Genomic DNA, 20,194 nt, shown 5'->3' on the forward strand with positions numbered 1-20,194 from the left:
ATGCCCATTTTGTTCGTGCAAAAGGTGAGAGCTAACAAGCTTTTAGTTTTTCAAAGTTCTAGCAGAGTAGAGCTGGATCGATAACAACAACAAGCAGAGTAGAGGTTTTACTGCACTCGCAACTACATAAGGTCATATGAGCGCCAAAGGGTGGATGTCAACAGAGAAATCCTTACGGAGAATCGTTATTATTATTATTATTTTTTTTAAATAGTAGAGGGTTTTACGGCGCTCACAACTGCATAAGGTCATATGAGCGCCAAGGGTTGGGTGTCAACAGAGAAGTCTTTACAGGGAATCAGACTTATTCTGCTCACCTCTCTAGCTTCAACTGCACAAAGTCTGCTTCGACTATCAAGGCACCCTGGAAATAGTGGGTCACAAGAGTGTGACAAACATACAAAAGAAATAGAGGAAAAAATGATGAAAGTAAGGATTAGGAAAGCAAAAGCAGCAGTTCCCTGTTGAAGTTCAGGCACCGTTATGAGCAAGACATTGATGAATCAGCCCATTTACAATCACAATTCTACTGTGCATAAGAACATGGTTAATGTCCCCTCTTTGGGAATGGCCAATAGCCTATAGACACTTCAGTCAGTAGCACTGCCCGGGAGGGGGGGGGGGGGGGGGTGCATTTTGTTCATGAAAAAGGTGACAGCGAACAAACTTTTAGAACAAAGGTACAACACCTAGGACTGTCAAACATCAACAAGAGACTGAGCTGCTATAAATAACATGAGGTAGCATTGCCTTGACTATGGAAGGTAGTTGGCTAAAAAATAGCTAAAAATGAGGCTTGTAAGAGAACTCCAAAGAAAATACAAATTCTATACAATGGCAGTGACAGATTATAACAGCATATAACCTAACATTGATGTATGTCCATGGTGCATTGCAAAGCAAGATCAATGTCAAAACAATCTTAAAGCCACTCTATAAAGTTCACAAAACTGTAGAAAATAAGTTTTAATAATGATGCTCAATTATTTCATGACAGTCATCTTTGGACCATGAGTCACCATGGATACACTGGGAAGACACAGGTAACAAAAAGAAATTACATTAACAATAACACTTCCCTTTCATCCCAACCCTCCACCACAAAAAAAGAAGAATTGAATAAATACTTTACTTTTCCGATCCAGCGGCCATTTGGGTTCTAGCCCTTCGGTCTGTCAATATGGCAAAGAATTGACAGGTTTTAAATAAAAATTAAACCCTTCAACAAAACAAAAACAAAATACCAAAACAATACAATATCAGTAGATAGCAGCGGTACTGCCAAGATAGTTGTTAAGAAATGATAAAAAGTGATCAGTCAGTGTTTCTATTGTAAAGTAGAACGTTAATTAAGTGCTGTTTTTTAAATAATAAATCTGGTTAACATAATAAAGAAAATCTGGTATCAATTTTATTGTTCAGTTCCTATTTAAAAGTCAGTCCTCGAATTGCTAAATTTTGTAGCAAGAAGATCTTAATATGTAACAACAACATTTTTGTTCTGAGCCCAAATCAAAAGAAAAACATGCCCTTTGTTCCTATTTCTTTGTTCTGTCTCAATCTTGTTCTACAGTGGAGTCGAGATTTTGCATCAGTACAGCTTTCACAAAATATATGAAAATATCTTGAGGTCCACATTCCTCCTCTGAAAAGTTAGGAAAAGTCATTATAATTATATATATAGAAGGCTCAATTGTGAAAACCTTGGTATAGCTGCACAATTATAGAAAGGTAAAAGATGTTAGAACAGTCTTTAAACGAATGTAAAGTAACGATAGAATTAAAATACATTGTTGCTTTATCTCACTCATAGTTTTCCCTATTACATGAGTATTTTGAATGTTTAGTTTTGCATGGCGTATTTTATCGAGTAAATATTGGGTAGACCTAGACATGTTTTTAAATCTGTGTTTGTTGAGTAGAGTCCTGACAAACCGAGTGGAATACTGATCAGTGGAGTATAATCTAAATTTTAAAAAATTAGTCGAAAAGTAAAAGGAAGTTACGAATCAGACTGAATCAAAATCAAAACAAGACCACAAAATAATATTTTAAAAAAGTAATGAGTTATAATCTGAGCATATTAAAGTACTGACAGTAATATTGCATTTTGGCTCCATTGATTAAAACCCCTCATTCATTTACAGTGCCATTCACCTTCTGACTCTTGACCCTAAACTTTTAATTCACCCTCCAACTAAGTTTTCATTTAATCATCAACTCACCTCTATAGTTTTATACCCTATCCCCCATCATCCCCTTCTAAGATCTAAGAAAGAAACAAAATCCTCCTACTTCATGAGTCCTTTAACAACGGAAAATGTATAAGTTTAACGCCCCTTACAACACTCTAAGGTTATGTAACTCTTTAAACCCTGAGTTTTTTTCCCACCATATCCCGGAGTGTTTTTCCACAGTCACCTAAAACTGGTGCACTATGTCTCATTATAACCCCAAAAGCTTACCTCCAACTTCTAAATGGCGGAAACAAAGGCTCAGTCATTACTAATGAACTTGGTTCAGAAATAGTTCTGAAAAACAAGCAAAAACTAGCAGGAAATACAACGAAACAGTTGCCACTAGTATCGGACGCTCAGAGCGTCCGATGGGGAACGGGCTTATTACTGGAGTTAAGGGGTCGGACTTCTGAATTTAAAGGCCATCTCTGATAGGACCAAGCCATATGGAAAAATTGGTGAAAACTGCCCTTCCCATGCGCACAATGTCTGAAAAAGCCGAACTCAAATCTTCGAACCTGCAGTCCCATGATTACAGGACAAGTAGCCAAACCACTAGACATCGTGTGTCCTTGAGTGAACCAATAAACAGGTTAAGCTCTTATGGACCTGTCCAGTGTGCAATGACGTTGTTGCCCAGGACAGGTAATACAGGTTAAGCTGGATACTCTGTTTTCCACACTTGCAGGTCGAAAAGTATGGCAATGTCACAGGAACGTTTTAAGCACACACCCACAAAAATCTATTTTAAGCTAACTTAAATCAAATTGGCAAGTGCCTAAGAGTATGCTGAAGGGGAAAGGGGGGGGGGGGGGGAAATACATATAAAATCTAACAAGCATCTTTTTGATTGTTAAGAACAACTTTGCAGTCACACAACCAGCAGTACAAAACACCCCATCTGGTCACCTAGCCAGGAGTGTGACTGCAACGGACTTCTCAGGCGTGTCACAGAACTGTGTCCAGTGACGGGTGACAATAATTTTCACCACTACATGATTGCGGAAAATGACTGCGAAGCGTTAAATCAATTGACACAATAACATTAAGAACGAAAACTACTTCATGGAACTCTTACAATTCTTCAATTAGGTCAACACTTGCAAGAGCTGAGCTGAGGTAACTATCACACAACGTAATACTGTCCAGTCTGTTGATCTGCTTCATACTAATTTTGATTTCAGGAGGCACACAGTGCCCAGATGTTAGAAAAGCAAGGGTGTCCAGAGCTCAGCTGTTATATCTATTTAAGTCTAATAAACTCTCTGAGTACACCATCTAGCTGTTATATCTATTTAAATATAATAAACTTTCTGAGTACACCATCAACGTCACTGCGTTCACTGGGAAAGCTCTTATTGACATGGGCACAAAGCCCATGATGAATGCTCTGAGTCCTCCAGCACTATAGACTTTCTTAGTACAATCCCAGAAGCCTTCGTACATCTGTTTGTTTGGATCAGCTTGCAACTTGCTCTTGATTACGTCGAAAGGCATGATGATCATCCAGCTAAGGACTCCGGATATTCCACCACTAATAAAGTTCCCTAGCTGGCTGGGAAAGGAAGGCATCCTCTTCTGACTTTCGTACTGTAAGAAGGAATAGATCACTAGGTACGCTACAGAAGCTGGGGTGTCACGTATAATTTGAGTACAAAATCCTCTGTACATTCCTCTGTATCCAGATGTTTTGATAATGCTTGTTGCAGCTTCCATGGGACCACTGAAGTATTGCTTAGCAGCCGTCTTTGGAACTGAAAGCAGAAATATTGTTGTTTGTAAGAAAAAGCTCCATAAGATCCAAGATAATAGAAGAGTTATCATGGAACTAAAATTAACATAATTTGAAAGTAATAAGCAAATTCCAATTAACTGCAGGCATGAACAAAACGTCTTTTTCCAAAAAGAGTGGTATAAAAATCAGAAGGTTTTCCAAAACCAGTCCCTATCTTATTCATTAACTGTTTATCTCCGGAAAGGCGCTCCCAGCGGCTCACGGTCAGAACTATAGTGCCATTGCTGAAAACAGGTCTCTTTTATCAGGGTTTCATTCATTAGACGAAGACCTATCGAAATAGGTTCACTTGTTTTGATTTAATGACCAATTTAAGGAGGATTTTGTCATTTTTAGATGTCCCAGCCTAGTGGGTTTACCCCCCTCGGAGATAGAGAGATAAAAAAACATTGCTTAGGCTTGAACAAATGCAACAGGTCTCATAAGTTACAAAACTGCTGCATATGACTGCATATGGGCAGCAGTTCACACTAAGAAACAGTAATGAAAATCTATAAAAGAACATTTTTAACAAACAAAACATTCATTTATGTTTGGATAAGGGTACACACACACACCCAAAGCATTTGATCAGCACTGCACCTGCTCTAAACAGACCAAGGTTATTATTAATAAGAGTTTTACGCCACTTGCAACATGATAAGGTCATGTAAGTACCGAAGATTAGAGGTGCTACAAGAGAATAAAATACACAAAAAGAAGGAGGAGAGATCAGGAAGACAGATGTTTGATAGATAAAAAGGAGCAAACCACACCAAAGCACCCACCAACCACCCACATTTTTCGGTTTAAGAACTCAATCTCGATATCCAAGCTCCGTATACCAAAACCTAAGTAGAAGAGACGAGAATGCATTGCCATTCATCAAGAGTAACAAGTTTGCGTGCAGCTCAAATGATGCATGTTTTGCAGAGGTTAAGTTAGAGTGAAGTAATATTTTTGTATTATTTTATGTGGGCGTTTGAAGAAAGACAACAAAAGTTGGATTTCGTCTTTTTTTCTCAAAGATTAGCGGGGTTTTCTAAAGGAAAGATTCAATGCTGAAGACAATGGTATTTGAATATTTCAGATATCTCAGGTACGTTCTTAGATATTGCACATTTTCTCAGGTAGGGTACTAAAGATATGATTTGGAGAAAAGAGGCTTTTAATTTTAGTAAGAGTTTTACGGCACTTGCAACAAAATAAGGTCATATAAGTACCGAAGAATAGATTATGTGTTACAAGAGAGTAAAATACACAAAAAAGAAGGAGGGGAGATAAGGATGACAGATGTTTGATAGGAAAGAAGGAGCAAACCACACCAGAGCACCTGCCAACCACCCACAAATAGGCTTTAAACACAGTACACCATGGAGACACCAAAATGACAGATATGTAAGGATGAGTAAGTAGAACAGTTTGTTTGCAGACATAGATATTCATGCACACTGCTATGTATATTGTAAAAGAATGGACTCTGCTTTTTAAACATTGGTACTAAAAAATAACCTTGTTTTCGCATCGATGAGCTAGTAGCCCAGGTCAGTACCAGAGCTCAGACTTGTTTGAATGAAAAAGAAGGAGGAGAAAAGAAAGAATATGTGTGTGAGTTTGTGTGTGTGTGTGTGTGTGTGTGTTAGTGAGTGAGCAGTGTGTGTTTGTGTGTGAAGGGGGTGCCTTCACTATGATTGATATATCAGTCTATTACAACTCACAAGAAACAGAAATGGATTCATATGATTGCGAGACCTAATTGATAAAACAGAAAGGTTGCTCATACAGTCATGTAGAGATATCTCAAACACACCAGGATTGACAAATGTGTCAGACACATCCATAATTTGAGCAATAAAACAGCGATTATGAAAAATAAGAGATATATTGAAGAAAATCAAGGATATATCTATGAGGGTACATACAGCAGTAAAGCCAAGGAATGGCATATTGTACAAGCTAACCATAAATTTGCTCTTTTGGTGTTCTAGTTATCCAGCATACTCAACTTTAGTTAGTACTCAGCAAGACGAAATGATGTGGGGGCAAAGAAGACTGACGGGGTGGACTGAGGTGAAAGGTGAATAATTTAACCCTATCCGTACCTTGTGTTTTACTATCATATCCATATGACGTGGGGAACTCTGTGCCACCACCTTCCAAAGAAGAAATTTACTCGTTAATCCCATCCGTACACTTTGCATAGCAGTCTGTCAAAATGATTTTTTGAGAAATACTGAAAGTCTCAAAGAGATCATCGCACTAGAAGTATTCTAAAATGTAAAGAATACAAACCCGGGGGTACAAAATTACCCCAGGGCGTAGGGATAGGGTGAAACACTTCCTCTTACCGTTGTGAGTGTGAGGAATCTGAGACTGCAAAGTGACCTTGATGACCTCCACAGGACACATGATCAGCAGCTGGGGCAAAGTGGCCACGGCTGAAGCAATAGCTATAGCGCCATACTGAGGCTTGCTGCCAGCGATTTCTTCACAGCCTTGTGCTTTCAGTGCTACACCGTACGTGCCAAAAAACACAGAGTTGATGACACCGTAGGAAAACAGAGGCCAGCTCAGCCCTCGAAAATACCCTTTGGACTGTAAGAAAAGAGCAAGGGAAAAAAAAAATCCTGATTTGTCAAATTAATTGAATAGGATTTCCAAAATTTCTGGCATTGAAGGAAACAATTCAGTTTCATATGCACATAGAGAGTTTAAAATTATTATAAAGGATTACAAAAAATAAATAGCAACAGATACTTTCAGACAAAAGCGTCACTTGAAAATGGAGCCTCTTTTAAACATGCAATGTACTGCTCTAATTCAAAACACAAACATAAAGGAAATGGAAACCTTAAAAAACAGAATTAAAAAAACTTAAATCTTAACGAATAAAAGGTAAAAAATTATTACGATTATTATGATTTTCAACTCACACTGAACCAAATGTTCACTACATAAAAAAAGCACTTCTGCTCATAATCATATGTTCCAACAATTTCAAGACTCATTTTCAAATCAGTGTAAACATAAAGGGTGACCTTATTTGGGCCACAGTGTGGCCTAAATAAGCTAAACCCCCCTCCCTTACCTTATTTAGGCCACACTGTGGCCCAAATAAGCTAAACCCCCCTCCCTTACCTTATTTAGGCCACATCATATGGTAGATTTCTTGAACTAACCATGGATTCGGAAGGTCGAGATTCTACTGATCTTTTTATTTAGTGCGGGGGATTATTTCAAAATAGAGGATGATTCTAAATAAGTGGACCAAGTGTAAGAGTTGTGTGTGTGTGTGTGTATGTGTTTGTTTTGTGTGTGGTTGTGGTGAGAGAGAGAGAGAGAGAGAGAGAGAGAGTAAATGTAGTAGTGTGTTTGTATGTGTATGTGTAATGTGTGAATGTTATTGTGTGCATGAGTGTCTATCTCAGTTGTACGGTCCAAATGTACATTATTTTGTTGAGAATTTTACATAGAACTCAACTACAAAACACCTTTATACAAAGTCACAGAAATATTCTTTTTGTGCTTATTGAGGTGCAGTACAGGGTGATTAAAACCTGCAAGGATAATTGGACAAAATGGGCAATATCTTACTAATGGTCATATTTAGACAAATCCTATATCATTCTCTTTTTTTCTTAACAGCTCATGGTTATTAAAGAGTCAGCAAACTAGATCAAGGTAGTAATTTCGGATTCCTAATATTATGGGCATTCTTTAAAAAATTTAAACTTGTTTTTAGCGCTTTTTTCAACGTAAAACGGATTCCGTTAAAAAAACAACAACAACAATGACCGTATCTTTCTTTTTTAAGGTATTGTGCATACATTTGTGTGAAACTATTTTATTCTATGCTTTCCAAGTACATGAAAAAAGCTAATAAAATCAAGCAAAATGTTCTTCAGAGACATAGATCTAGTAGTAAGCCCACTGGAACATTTTATAAACCGTGAAAAGATCACCAGAAAATAACAAAATTATCTTATGATTTTCACTTGCACTTGCAATTTTTTTGACAAATTATCGTCTACCTCGTTATCTTTTTTTTCTTCACATTTTTCTTCACTATTCATGACAACTGGCATGTTTTCCAGTTATTATCAAGGAAGTGGATAGGCGGACCACGGGGTCTATCTAGCCCCAAAAGGATAGGTGGACCGCGGGGTCTACCTAACAAAATGCTGTTTTAGGATGTGAACCCTGGAATCAGCGTAGTGAAATAAGTAGATCTAGGTTTGACTAAGGATCGGTGGACCCCGGGGTCAACATAGTGAAATAAGTAGATCTCAGTTTATTTTATAGTAAGACTGGCGGAGCCCGTGGTCAACGTAGTGAAATTATAAGTAGATCTAGGTTTAAATTAATAAGGATTGGTGGACCCCTGGGTCAACGTAGTGAAATTATAAGTAGATCTAGGTTTAATTAAGGTTTGGTGGACCCTGGGGTCAACGTAGTGAAATAAGTACATGTAGATCTAGGTTTAATTTTAAGGATTGGTGGACCCAGGAGTCAACGTAGTGAAATAGGAAGGTTTAGGTTTAAGGTGGACCCCAGGGTCTACCTAACGAAATTTAATACTAGTTAGGTTTTAGAATAGGTGGACCATGCGGTCACCGTAGTAAAATAAGTAGGTTTAATCACGGTGTCCCGGGGGTCCACCAATTCTTAATTAAACCTTCTTATTCCTTTACGGCTATGGTGACTCCGGGGTCCACCAATCCTTTTAAAATTAAACCTACTTATTTCACTACGGTGACCCCGGGGTCTACTAATCTTTAAATAAATCTACTTACATGTATTTCACTACGGTGACCCCGGGGTCCACCTGTCCTAAAACCAAGTATTTTGCTAGGTAGACCCCGTTTTTAACAATATCCAGAAAATAACATAAAATGAGTATATAGATCTATATCTATACGTATTTTATTAAGTATATACTTAAAAATAAAAGACTGAGCAGAGGCTTACAATGTAAATTCTGTGCTCTACACGTAGAGAAAGTCTTAAGTTTGCGCAAAACAGATTTTAGAAAAAAAGTTGATCTAATTATTCTAATAAAAGTAAAAGTGATTGTTATGGTGAGATTTGTTATTATTAATTCTGGAAATACAGATAGTTGCTGAATCTAAAATTAACTAGAACTGTGCAATTCGTTTTATTTCAATTCCAAAGCCCAAAGGCATAGCAATGAGTTAGATCTAGATCTAGCAGTTGTAGGCTCTCTGGCTGCTTCTAACATTTGTCTGCTACTACTGATTCTAGACAGGGAATCTAGATCTAGATCTAGCTATCACCTGCACTATTAAAGTCAAATATATGGTAAAATAAAAACAAAACTGTGAATCGCTTTGTCAGTCAGTACATCCCAATTGCCATAGCAGCACGTATTAATAGTTGAATAATTATACCGAAGCAACATGTTATCACAGTGTGCAGGGGAGAGCGGGGTGCCCGGGTCGCTGACCGGTCGATTCGGTGGTTCGGCTTTTGTAGATCTATGCATTTTTTACGTAAAGCCCTATTACTAGATCTATTAGTGTTGTGAAAACTTCAACCTCTACAGCTAAGGCGGCAAAAGATGTTGGAAAATAATAATACGTCCTGAAGTTTCATAATTTATACAGAATAATACAGCCAGTAGTTTTTATCTCATCGAGTTATAAAAATGGCCTTGTAACTTGTTTTCAGAAGCAAATTTTAATAGTTACAGTTCTACCGAATCGATTTTCACGCAAATTCAACCATTTTGATGACCATTTCTTTTCCTTTTAAAAAGATAAAGGCCTGTCGGATGTGGCAGTGCGATTAACACTAAGTTGTTTAGACCCATCAAAACACAAGGCTTCGTGGCCGATCACAAAGGTCTACGGGCTTATCGAGGCCGATTCGCCCTGCCGAGTGCACGTTCACTAAACTGCCTACTAGATAGAATCTACTACCAAAGATTCTTCTCGATCTTTGCTACTACTACTACTACTACTACATCTACATGTAGGCTACTACTACTAGACAGTACGAGAGATGTACTACTACGAGACAGTACGAGAGAGTGCCACCCAGGCAAAGATAGTGTAACTTTGACTCAGCCACGTTGTGTACACACTTTTTATACCCCAAATTTGACCCGGAAGTCCATTCGGAGGATTTGACCTTTTTACTTGACCAAAGTGTGCCAAAATGGTAGCCTAGATTTTGCCCCTCCATGAAGGAAAAATCTGGCCCTCATTCAAGCCATTGAGATTGAGCAAAACTTTGCGTATCGTGCTTTGTTCTTACAATATTCATTATGATATATATAAGTTGTACACTGAGACAAAACTGTACTAAATGAGAAAGGTGCACCATTATGAAAGTGGAACGAACTCAGTTGCCTTAAAAGGGTGTCCCCTGGTAGTTTGAGCATGTGTGGCCTAAATAAGCTAAACCCCCCTCCCTTACCTTATTTAGGCCATATGTGGCCCAAATAAGCACTCCCAAACATAAATGGGTTGGCTCCTTCATTTCTCTACATCTTTCCAAAAACGATCAATGAATTAAACCAATGAAACTGTCTTAGGGAAATATCACGCTTCAGACTTCAGACATGTCTATCAAAGTTGAAGTGATAATAGTATAGAGAAAAGCATGGATCCTCAAAAATAGTTAATCTATTATCCATTCATTTAAAAAAAGGAAACAGGAATAAGTTGTAACTTGGCGAGACCATTACTGACACAAAAAAGTACACAAACACAGCTTAATAAAGTCAATGAGAGATTGCACTATCGAGAATAGAAAGTAGCAACCTCAAAGCATTTTTATTCTTGGTGGCATGTAAAAACTGTTCCTGATGCTTCTGCCATCCTTAAAAAAAATAACCCAGAAGGAAAGGAAACCATAACTTACCAGATTTTGAGCCTGCACAGTTCGAATGCAGTCCATCATACTGGCGTATTTTCCACCATATTCCTGAGTTTGTATCTGAACCTGAATGTAAGATGAATGAAGTTTGGAGATAAAAACATGCACACAGATAAAGCTTACCTATTTAAACTACTATTTTCTATGATCCCATGCCCAGGGTTATATCCCTTAAAAAAAAGAACTATATACAAGGCAGCCTGACAGCATGTATTAATTGGACTTATAGTGTAAAATCCTTTCATGAGAAGAGAAACACATCAGTGAAGTGAAAGTTATGAAAAGATGTTATAAAGATATTGAGTGAGTGTTAACCAAACAGCCTCGAAACTGTCTTTAGTTTTAGTAAAGGTTTTAAGGCACTCGCAACCGCATAAGGTCATATGAGTGCCAGAATATTAGAGGTGTTACAAGAGAGTAACAAACATAAAAAACAAGAAGGGGAGATAAGGACGATAGATGTTTGATAGGAAAGAAGAAGCATACCACACCAGAGCACCTGCCAACCACCCACTTGCAACTGTCTGTCATTAACAAGAACACCTACTCATAACTTAAAGTATTTAACTGTTAGCTAAATATAACTTGCTTATGCACTCACAATTACCTCTAGCAAAAATAGGTCAAGCTGTCTAGACTAAAAAAAAACCCTACTCACTGATCATCAAAGATATTTTTGTTTTCATGTAGTACCATAAGATTCCCCAAAAAGATAAAGTCAACAAAGATTTAATGGCCCCTTACAATTTCTCAAACAAATCAGGTTCAAGAATGCCTTATAAGGGATTGGAACTGCAGTCCAGCAGGGTATTACATGAACTGATTATGTGCTAACAAGCTTCAGACAGATGGCACACTGATTGTGTAACTATGAAAAATGGAACAAAAGAAATAAAGAAGGAATCAGTCAAATTTAATCTGAACACATAGATGATATGTGTCATGACGTGGTAGAATCAGGCGTGCGTCAATTTTTGGGCATTTTGAGGTATTGGTATCATCTTAAAGTCTGTTCATTTGCCTTCCTTTTGGTGAAAAAAAATATTCGTCTGTGGTGAATAGAAGTAGAGATATATGCGAATGAAACAAGTCAGGGTCGCCTGGTTTCAGTGGTAAAATTATCGAAAAAACGGCCACGAAAGTTAGATAACTTCCATAGCCTGAGTCCTTGGAAACTGAAAATTTACATTTTTGTGCCTTTCATCAATGATTTTCAGTAGAATCCACACAGAAATAAGTTTTTAAACGGACATCAAAGGTGTTGAGCCCCCCAAAAAAAACTGAAAAAAAAAAAACTGCCCATCGGCGAAAAAAATTATGGTGTCTTTGATTTCATTATCTTCACGAATGCCTGATTTCACCATGATGTCTCACATATTATTGCATGTACGACATCATGTAGAAATGTCTTTTAAAAAACTGTCAACAAGGACATGAACACAAGGATTTAACAGGGACAAAAGAAATAGGGAATGTAAAAAAAATCCCAACAAACCTTTATCGTGTCTAACGGATGACCGACCACCACACCAGCACAACCTGATTCATTGAGGGAAGAAACAATGTACAGAGATAATACAATTAATCTATAATAATTGATCACTTTTAAGGACAAACGGGCTTACCCAGACAGCGAGGGTTTCTAGAAATCTTGACCTACACCAAAAGTGGGCATTGCCCTATCTATATGAAAAGTTTGGTTTCATTCGTGTGTATATTTGTTTGGTTTAGAAAAAACTCTGCGAGTCTTTTAAAGAAACTGAACAAGGGGTGAAAACTTTACCTTCGATATTCTCAAAACAATATTCTCCGGGATAGCCCCCTTGTGTTTAAAAGTGACCAATTGACAAAGTAACTAACTGCAATCAAAACAATTTACTTCAGAAATATGTGCAACACATGTGGCAGGTCACTGAGACATCATAATACATCAAGATGATCGCGTTATTATTAAATTTATAAAGCAAGTTCTATACAATAAAACCTAGTACCAAAATGCATTCTTGCCACAAAATAAGATATTTTTCAATGATACAGAGATTTTAAAATAATATTATAACAACAACAATAATAATTCTAAAAGACAAAAATGACTGATTAAAATCAGCTAGGAAAACATTCAGCTGTGCTTTACAGAAAAAGGCTTATAAATTTATGTGTAAACAGTGAAGGAGGATTTTCAAGAAACAGACCAAAAAATTATCAATCAAATGCACGAAAAAAAAAGTCTAAACCACATGTTGTAACTTACATATTGCAAGGGAGAAGTACATGAAGCTAAAACGGGTATTGTCTCCTTTTTTTCTCTCAATTACATTACTTCCTTGCTACCCTTCTCACACATGGAACATTCAGAAAGTATCCATAGTTCTGAAAGTCTGTGGCTTCACACCAGTGCAATTTTTAAACTCTAGTCTTCTTTACTTATTCTTACCAAAGTTCTGAGATCACTGAGTGTAGTATAAAACAGCCAAGACACAAAATCTAGGCTATCCAAACGTAAGTTTCAACTTAACCTCGGACCCACCTCCGATTGCTCCAGCCAAGTAGTCATTGATGATATTTGTCTCCGACATTGTCAAAATGATAAGATTCCTCTTGACAATGAATAGGGAAACAAATAGGCCCGCACAGAAGGTTCAGCCCCAGCCGGCGCCTGGGCTTGATTTACACCACCTGAGAAAAACAGATATTATATCACTATCAACAACTAAACTATATTATTTTAAGAAACAAAAAAACCCCCAACAACATAGAACCATATTATCTTCAGAAAAGAAAAATGCATACACTGTAGTAAATTTCATTCAGAGTGCAGAGTTAGGCCCACACAGTGCTAGTTCCAGGAACAAAGTAAAGTACATGTAAGAGTATCCTATTCATTTTAGCACAAAACCTCAGACACTTTCATTGGTAACTGGCCATTTCCGCTGCAGGCAAATTGGGAGTGTAGCCTTATTGACAGATCTCAGCCTACGCTGCTCAACCATTGAGCAACTACTAATACAGAGAATTATTTTGTTTTTAGTTATAGTAAGTGTTTTACGGCACTTGCAACACAATAAGGTCATATAAGTGCCGAAGATTAGAGGTGTTACAAGAGAGTAACAAACACAAAAAAGAAGGAGGGGAGATAAAGACGATAGATTTTTTATAGGAAAGAAGGAGCAAACCCCACCAGAGCACCCGCCAACCAACCACGTGTTATTTTGTTCGGCCACATTTTCCTTCAATAAAGTATAGCACATTCTTGATTGTCAATGAAAGTGGCAAAGTAGACTATGAATTAGATAACGCTCTGGGAACTGATCTAGGAGTATCTTAAACTGAGTATTCCATCTGTAGTGTCTTTAAAAAAATTATAAGGGTGCCCGTGAGGAAATTTCAGAAGAATTTTATTAATGGTGAGGACTATGAATTGCTGTGATTCAGGGGCTCATCCAGATGTTGGCAGACACCATAAAGGGAAGGAGCCTCAGAGCCAGGGGAGTCACCACAAGACAGGAAACTGGGAGTGATAACACACTGGAGGAAAGTTATGGGTTTGGACTGGCCCAGAGCACTTTAACCCTATCCATACGTCGTGTTTTACTTACTATCGTATCCATACGACCTGGGGAACTCTGTGCCCCCACTTTCCAAAAAGGAAATTTACTCGTTAATCCGATCCGTACCCATTGCATAGCGGTCTGCCAAAATGATTTTTTGAGAAATACTGAAAGTTTCAAAGAGATCTTCTCACTAGAAGTATTTTAAAAGTGAAGAATACAACCCCTGGGGTACAAAATGACCCCAGGGCGTACGGATAGGGTTAAAGTGGTGCTTGCCAACACAGGGGATATAGCCCAAAAGTGGACAATTCTGTAGTTTTGCATGGTGGGTGGTGGTAATGTAATCACCTGCGTAGTGACAAGTACTATTTAATGAACTGCTCAGAAATTTATGTAGGCTTATCCTCCTGAAGCCTGTGCTTTCACTCGTAGAACATAATTGCCTCTCCTCTTACTACCTCTAATATCAGAGCAAGGATAAAAACAACCTTTTTCAAAAAGTTAAAAACTACAACATATCAAACCAATCCCTTCAATTCCTACTGGAATTTATTGACCTTGTGCCAGCTTTTAATGTTTCCCTCATATATATTTCCTTGTATGTTAAAAAAAAAATCTCAAGCACTATTCCTTGACTTTCAGCACTACAGTAGTTCTTCTTCAACTTTAAAGCTTGCAGTAGAACATAGATTAAATAAAAGAAATCTTACCTCTCAGAACTGTGTATAGTGATCTTGGAGGTTAAAGACCACTTATATAGTTAGAGTTAGTAGAGGCTTCTACAGGTCACGAAGGAAAAAGCTGAAATAGCACAGTAAAAAAAAAATAAGCAGTGAAAATTAACGTCCTTTCATCAGCTTCTACAACACCGAAGTATAGCATCAAACTACAGTCCACCCTGTTCCTGCCAAAGAAAACCATGTAAATCTCTCATTGCTGAACAAAAAATTCAAACTTCCCTTTCCCCCTCGTCCCTTTCAAAGAAAAACAAAAGCATTGGTGCCGGTTTACTTGATGATATCATGATCTGCTGTAATGTTGCTCTTCTACTTCATGGTTTACGACCGGACTTGTCGGTGATCTTTCTGTTCTGCTGGATGGTCTACCACCCAACCAGTCTGAGTGTTAATGATAATAATAATAAATAGCATTTATGCTGCTCATTTCCATTTTCCACCAAATGCTCAATGCACTTTATTACATTCATAAAGATATTGCATTAAAAAATTAATGGACAGGTACGTACGTAAAACATAATACACGTGTATAAAAAATTTCTAAGAAGAAATTAGTCATGCAGTGAGCCTGGCAATGTGTAGAATATATGCAATAAAAACTCAATAACCGTCAAGATAAAACTAAAACTTGTATGGCTACAGACAGAATAAAACATTTGTTCCCTATGATAGCCCTATGGACAGAATAACATTTTGTTCTACTCTCTCTGTGTCTCTCTCATTCTCACGTGCTGTTTTTTTTCAGTCCAAGAGTCGGGCACTCACACGCATGTACCAGAAAAGTAACAGTTCATTGTTATGACAAGTATGCTTTTGAGAATAAGTAATGCTTCGGCTGTTTTTTGAAAATGTGAATATTAGGGGCACTCCGTATTTTATACAACAGTTCGTTCCATATGTGTGCGGGGATCAAAGAATGAAAAGGAACGTTCACTATATGTTTAATTCCAATGAAATGCACTACCTTACAGTGACTATGATATCATGAGAGTTCATGGCTTCATATACTCTCATTTTATTTTGTCCTAGCATGTGAAGACTGGTTTCCAGGCGGGTGAAGTGGATGAGAGGGGCCAACTACTGGACAGACCACTGATTAGTGAAAACTGCCATGGACATGCACATCCAGCCACTTCACCGAAAAAAGCCAAAGAACCCCAGAGTCTCGTACAACACAACAAAAGCTTGTTTACAAGTAAAAAAAAAAGCTCTCGAAAAGAAAGTCAGCGAAGATCCCATTCCTACAGGTGACTTATTTGAAAAATGGACTTCCTTCAAAACAGCTGTCAATGAAACCGCCACTGCTATACTTGGTCCCAAAGCTAAAACACACCAAGATTGGTTCGATGAAAACAATGAGTATATTCAAGCCAAGAACAAAGCCTATGCAGAAAGGCAAAAACTACCCCTCATCCCTCCCCAAAAAGGAAATATTCAAGTCTCTTCCAGCTAGAGCCCAGAAAGATCTATGTGAGATGCAAGATTCATGGTGGAACAATAAGGCTGAACAAGTTCAACTCTATGCTGACCCACAACTCCAATATGTTCTTCCACTCTCTGAAAACTGTCTGCGGCCTAACAAACTCAGTATGTTCTCCCTTGTTGCCCTCGGATGGCAAAACCCAGATCAAGAACCAAGAAGGGGTCCTGAAATCCCCCAGCAACCACTCCTGGAAGTCCTAGACGCTCCTCCTACTCCAGATGAAATAAAAAAGGCAATGCAAGACCAACTCCGGCAGAGCTTCTGGAAAAGACAGCATTCCAGCTGAGATCTTCAAGGCAGCAGGTCCTTCAGCCCTGGAAACCTTCCATGACATCCTGCGACAGGTCTGGGAAGAAGAGCAAATGCCTGCTGATTTCAAAGACATGCTCATAGTTTCGCTGTACAAGAACAAAGGCAGCAAAGCGGACTGCGGAAACTACAGGGGCATCTCCATTCTCTCCATAGCACGGATAATATTTGCAAGGGTTATCCTCAACAGACTGATAACCATCTCTATACAGATCCTACCAGAGGCTCAGTGCGGCTTTAGGCCAGGGAGAAGCACTGTAGACATGATCTTTGTCATGAGACAAATTCAAGAAAAGTGGACAGAACAGAATAGGCCTATTTACTCAGAGTCTTTATTGACCTTACCAAGGCTTTCGACATGGTCAATAGAGATGCCCTGTGTACCATCATAGAACGGATTGGCTGCACTCCCAAATTCCTAAAGATCATCCAGCTCTTCCACACAGGCATGAGTGGGCAAGTTCTTGCAAGTGGCAACATGACTGGCGAATTCAAAATTACAAATGGCATCAAACAAGGCTGTATCCTGGCACCAGTCCTCTTCAATATCTTCTTCACCGCCATGCTTTCCCAAGCCTGCAAGGATCTTGACAAGGGAATATACCTGAATCATTGCTAAATCACTTCGCTGTCTAAGCCTCAAACTCAAAGCTTTTTGGACTTAAAATAAGCATAGGGAAAACTGAAGTCTTTCTCCACTAATCACTATCAATGGCAACAGCCTGAAGAACACCAAAAACTTTAATAAATACCTTGAAAGTAACATCTCTGCAGACGGCTCCATCGATCAGGACATTGATTCGTCACGAATCAGCAAAGCTCTTGGTAGACTGAAAAACAAGGTACTAAACCAGCACAATGTCCAGCTGTCAACAAACATCAAAGTATACAATGAAAGCTGTAGTCACTGTGTGCTCTCCTCCCTCCTCTATGGTTCTGAAACCTGGAAGCACATCAACAAACTAGAGCAGTTCCACCAAAGGGCTCTCCGCAACATACTTGGCATCCGGTGGCAAGACCACATCACCAACATAGAGACCCTCAACTGATCAGGCTCACAAAGGATAGAAAGCATGCTTGTCAAAACCCAACTGAGATGGGTTGGCCATGTCATCCGCATGGAAGACCACCGAAGGCCCAAACAGCTGCTGTACAGCGAACTCTCAAGTGGCAAAAGAAATCTCGGGAGGCCAAAAAAGCGTTTCAAAGACACGATAAAGGCAAACCTCCAGTTTGCACAGTTAACCCCCAAAGAACTGCCACTGAAAGGAACGCTTGGGGCAGGGCTGTCCATCTTGCCAGCAGAAACAGCGATATTAACTTCCGGGAGAAGCTGACTATCAGAAAAGAGAGGCGACACAATCCAACCACAACATTCCAGTGTACCCACTGCAACAGACATTGTAGGTCTACATCCAAGATTGGATTGCACAGCCACATATGCTCGTCCACAGATGAGCTGCAGGATTTCATCATCATCTTCTGCAACGAAGGACTACCTACATACTATAGTCTAACTAAACGTAGAAGGCTGAAGGCTTGTCATCATCATAAAAAAGTGTAAGATCTGTGAGCAACATCTGTGGTCATGATTCTCAAATCATTCCTTTGCTCGAATGCACTCAAAAGTTCTATCCTGATCTTTCCCCGTCAACCATCTTTTGGCTCTCCAAGTCTTTGTTTTGTATTGGTAAGTAAGTGTTTTATGGCGCTCACAGCTGCATAAGGTCGAGAAGGGAGGTTGTTTGGGGTCAATTTTCAATTAATCAGCCAAACGAATAATGAATTGTGTAAGTGTTTCAGTTTGGAAAGCATTTAATTTGAGCTTAAACTCTTGATCATAAGTACTGAAGGCATCGTCAAGTGTCAGCGAGGAGCCAGCACCTGCCATCTTGAAAATCAAACGATAGGCTATATAACGGGAAACGGGGGGTCAAAATTTTTTTTAAATTCAAAAGTACGGAAGCCTGGGGGCAGAATAAAGACCAGATTATTGGCACCCCGGGGACAGAATAATGACTTCCATCTCAGAGATCCTGTGTGCAAGTTGCGGATGTTAAAGATCTCTCGATGTTCCTAAAATCCATAAGAGTAGACTTCGGCTCCCACCCAGGCAAAATTCAAAATTCCTACCAAACTGAAAATTTGTAAGTTTATTAATAGCCTAATCTGAGAAAGCGGTTGTTGGTTGTTAGATCTTACCTTGACATAAGATCAGGGGTGTGGCTGAAAGACAGCAGTAAGAAGGAGCAAAGATCGAACAGCAGTAGAAATCCTGTCGAAAGAGTCAGGAGTCTAGAGGAAGGGGCAAAGGATGGGGGCTGGATTGAACTTTGGCTTTGGTGGACCCACCGTGTTTACACACACATTATCATGCCCATTAACCATAACAACAATGGGGGGGGGGGGGGGGGGGCTTCCCCCCCTGGCAACAATAGGCCTAATAACCCCCCCACCCCCCCTACACATAGAGGCCTAGATCTAGATCTATAGGCTATATTATAAATAAATGCAAAACAATAAAATAGCGGACCATTTCACAGCTCAGCAAGGCTCAAATAGTAGTTCCCGCTTCGTTCAGTGTTGGGTCCACCAAAGTTCAATCTTTCCGCGGATTTGGGGGGCGGGGAAGGGTGTCACAAGTCTATCTAGATCTAGTAGTACAATGAATGTCAAAAGAAATTACAAAAAAAAAGGTTACACCAGGTCAGAGGCAGTCTAGGCTAGATCTACCTGTTAACTGTTACCTGAGCCTTATAGATTCTAGATCTAGATCTAGATCTAGATTAGTACAGTCAGAGAAGGCCAAGGCAAAAATATAAAATTTTATGTAGGCCTAGGCCTAGATCTAGATGTCTACCTCTTTCAGACATGGGCATTTCGATGCTTCCTCTCACTCAATGCACGTATGACTAGGCCTATGAGTTCTTTCCTCAAAAGGATACGGTCTACAAAATGCAAAGGAGTTGACCGAGACTGAGAGGCCGACGCATGTTCCCAGTGTTCATTTGACACCGATCAGGTGGAGTGGCTGTTTACATTCGTGACCACAGACCAGGGTATTATTGCCAAAAAGACATTTTATTCGATCCCATTCTTGAGTTTCCGTGCAAATTTTATGCAATGAAATTTAAGGGAATTTAGGCAATTCTTATAACAATTGTGATTAGTTCGTACCTAGGCCTATTTGATATGTTACATAT

General features: G+C 38.9%; 1 protein-coding gene across 1 annotated transcript; it reads right to left on the reverse strand.

Moving 5' to 3' along the window:
- Positions 1–1,190: 1,190 nt before the first annotated feature.
- LOC101847666 (solute carrier family 25 member 45) lies at positions 1,191–20,191 on the reverse strand. Its single transcript, XM_005100858.3, has 7 exons — positions 19,852–20,191; positions 15,173–15,263; positions 13,439–13,587; positions 12,407–12,450; positions 10,897–10,977; positions 6,360–6,606; positions 1,191–3,991 (listed from the first exon to the last, which is right to left on the reverse strand). The coding sequence occupies exons 3-7, from the start codon at positions 13,485–13,487 to the stop codon at positions 3,516–3,518; spliced, it is 897 nt and encodes a 298-aa protein (XP_005100915.1). The 5' UTR covers positions 13,488–13,587; positions 15,173–15,263; positions 19,852–20,191; the 3' UTR covers positions 1,191–3,515.
- Between the last annotated feature and the right edge of the window lie 3 nt (positions 20,192–20,194).

The sequence above is a fragment of the Aplysia californica genome, unplaced genomic scaffold, assembly GCF_000002075.1.
Source record: "Aplysia californica isolate F4 #8 unplaced genomic scaffold, AplCal3.0 scaffold00263, whole genome shotgun sequence".
In the NCBI taxonomy this organism is placed as follows: Eukaryota; Metazoa; Mollusca; class Gastropoda; order Aplysiida; family Aplysiidae; genus Aplysia; species Aplysia californica.

Coding starts and splice junctions, on each gene's coding strand:
- LOC101847666 (XM_005100858.3), bottom strand. CDS start 13,487: ATGTCGGAGACAAATATCATCAATGACTACTTGGCTGGAGCAATCGGA. Junction 12,451..13,438: donor CTTGGCTGGAGCAATCGGAG/GTGGGTCCGAGG, acceptor TCAATGAATCAG/GTTGTGCTGGTGTGGTGGTC. Junction 10,978..12,406: donor ATCCGTTAGACACGATAAAG/GTTTGTTGGGAT, acceptor TCTTACATTCAG/GTTCAGATACAAACTCAGGA.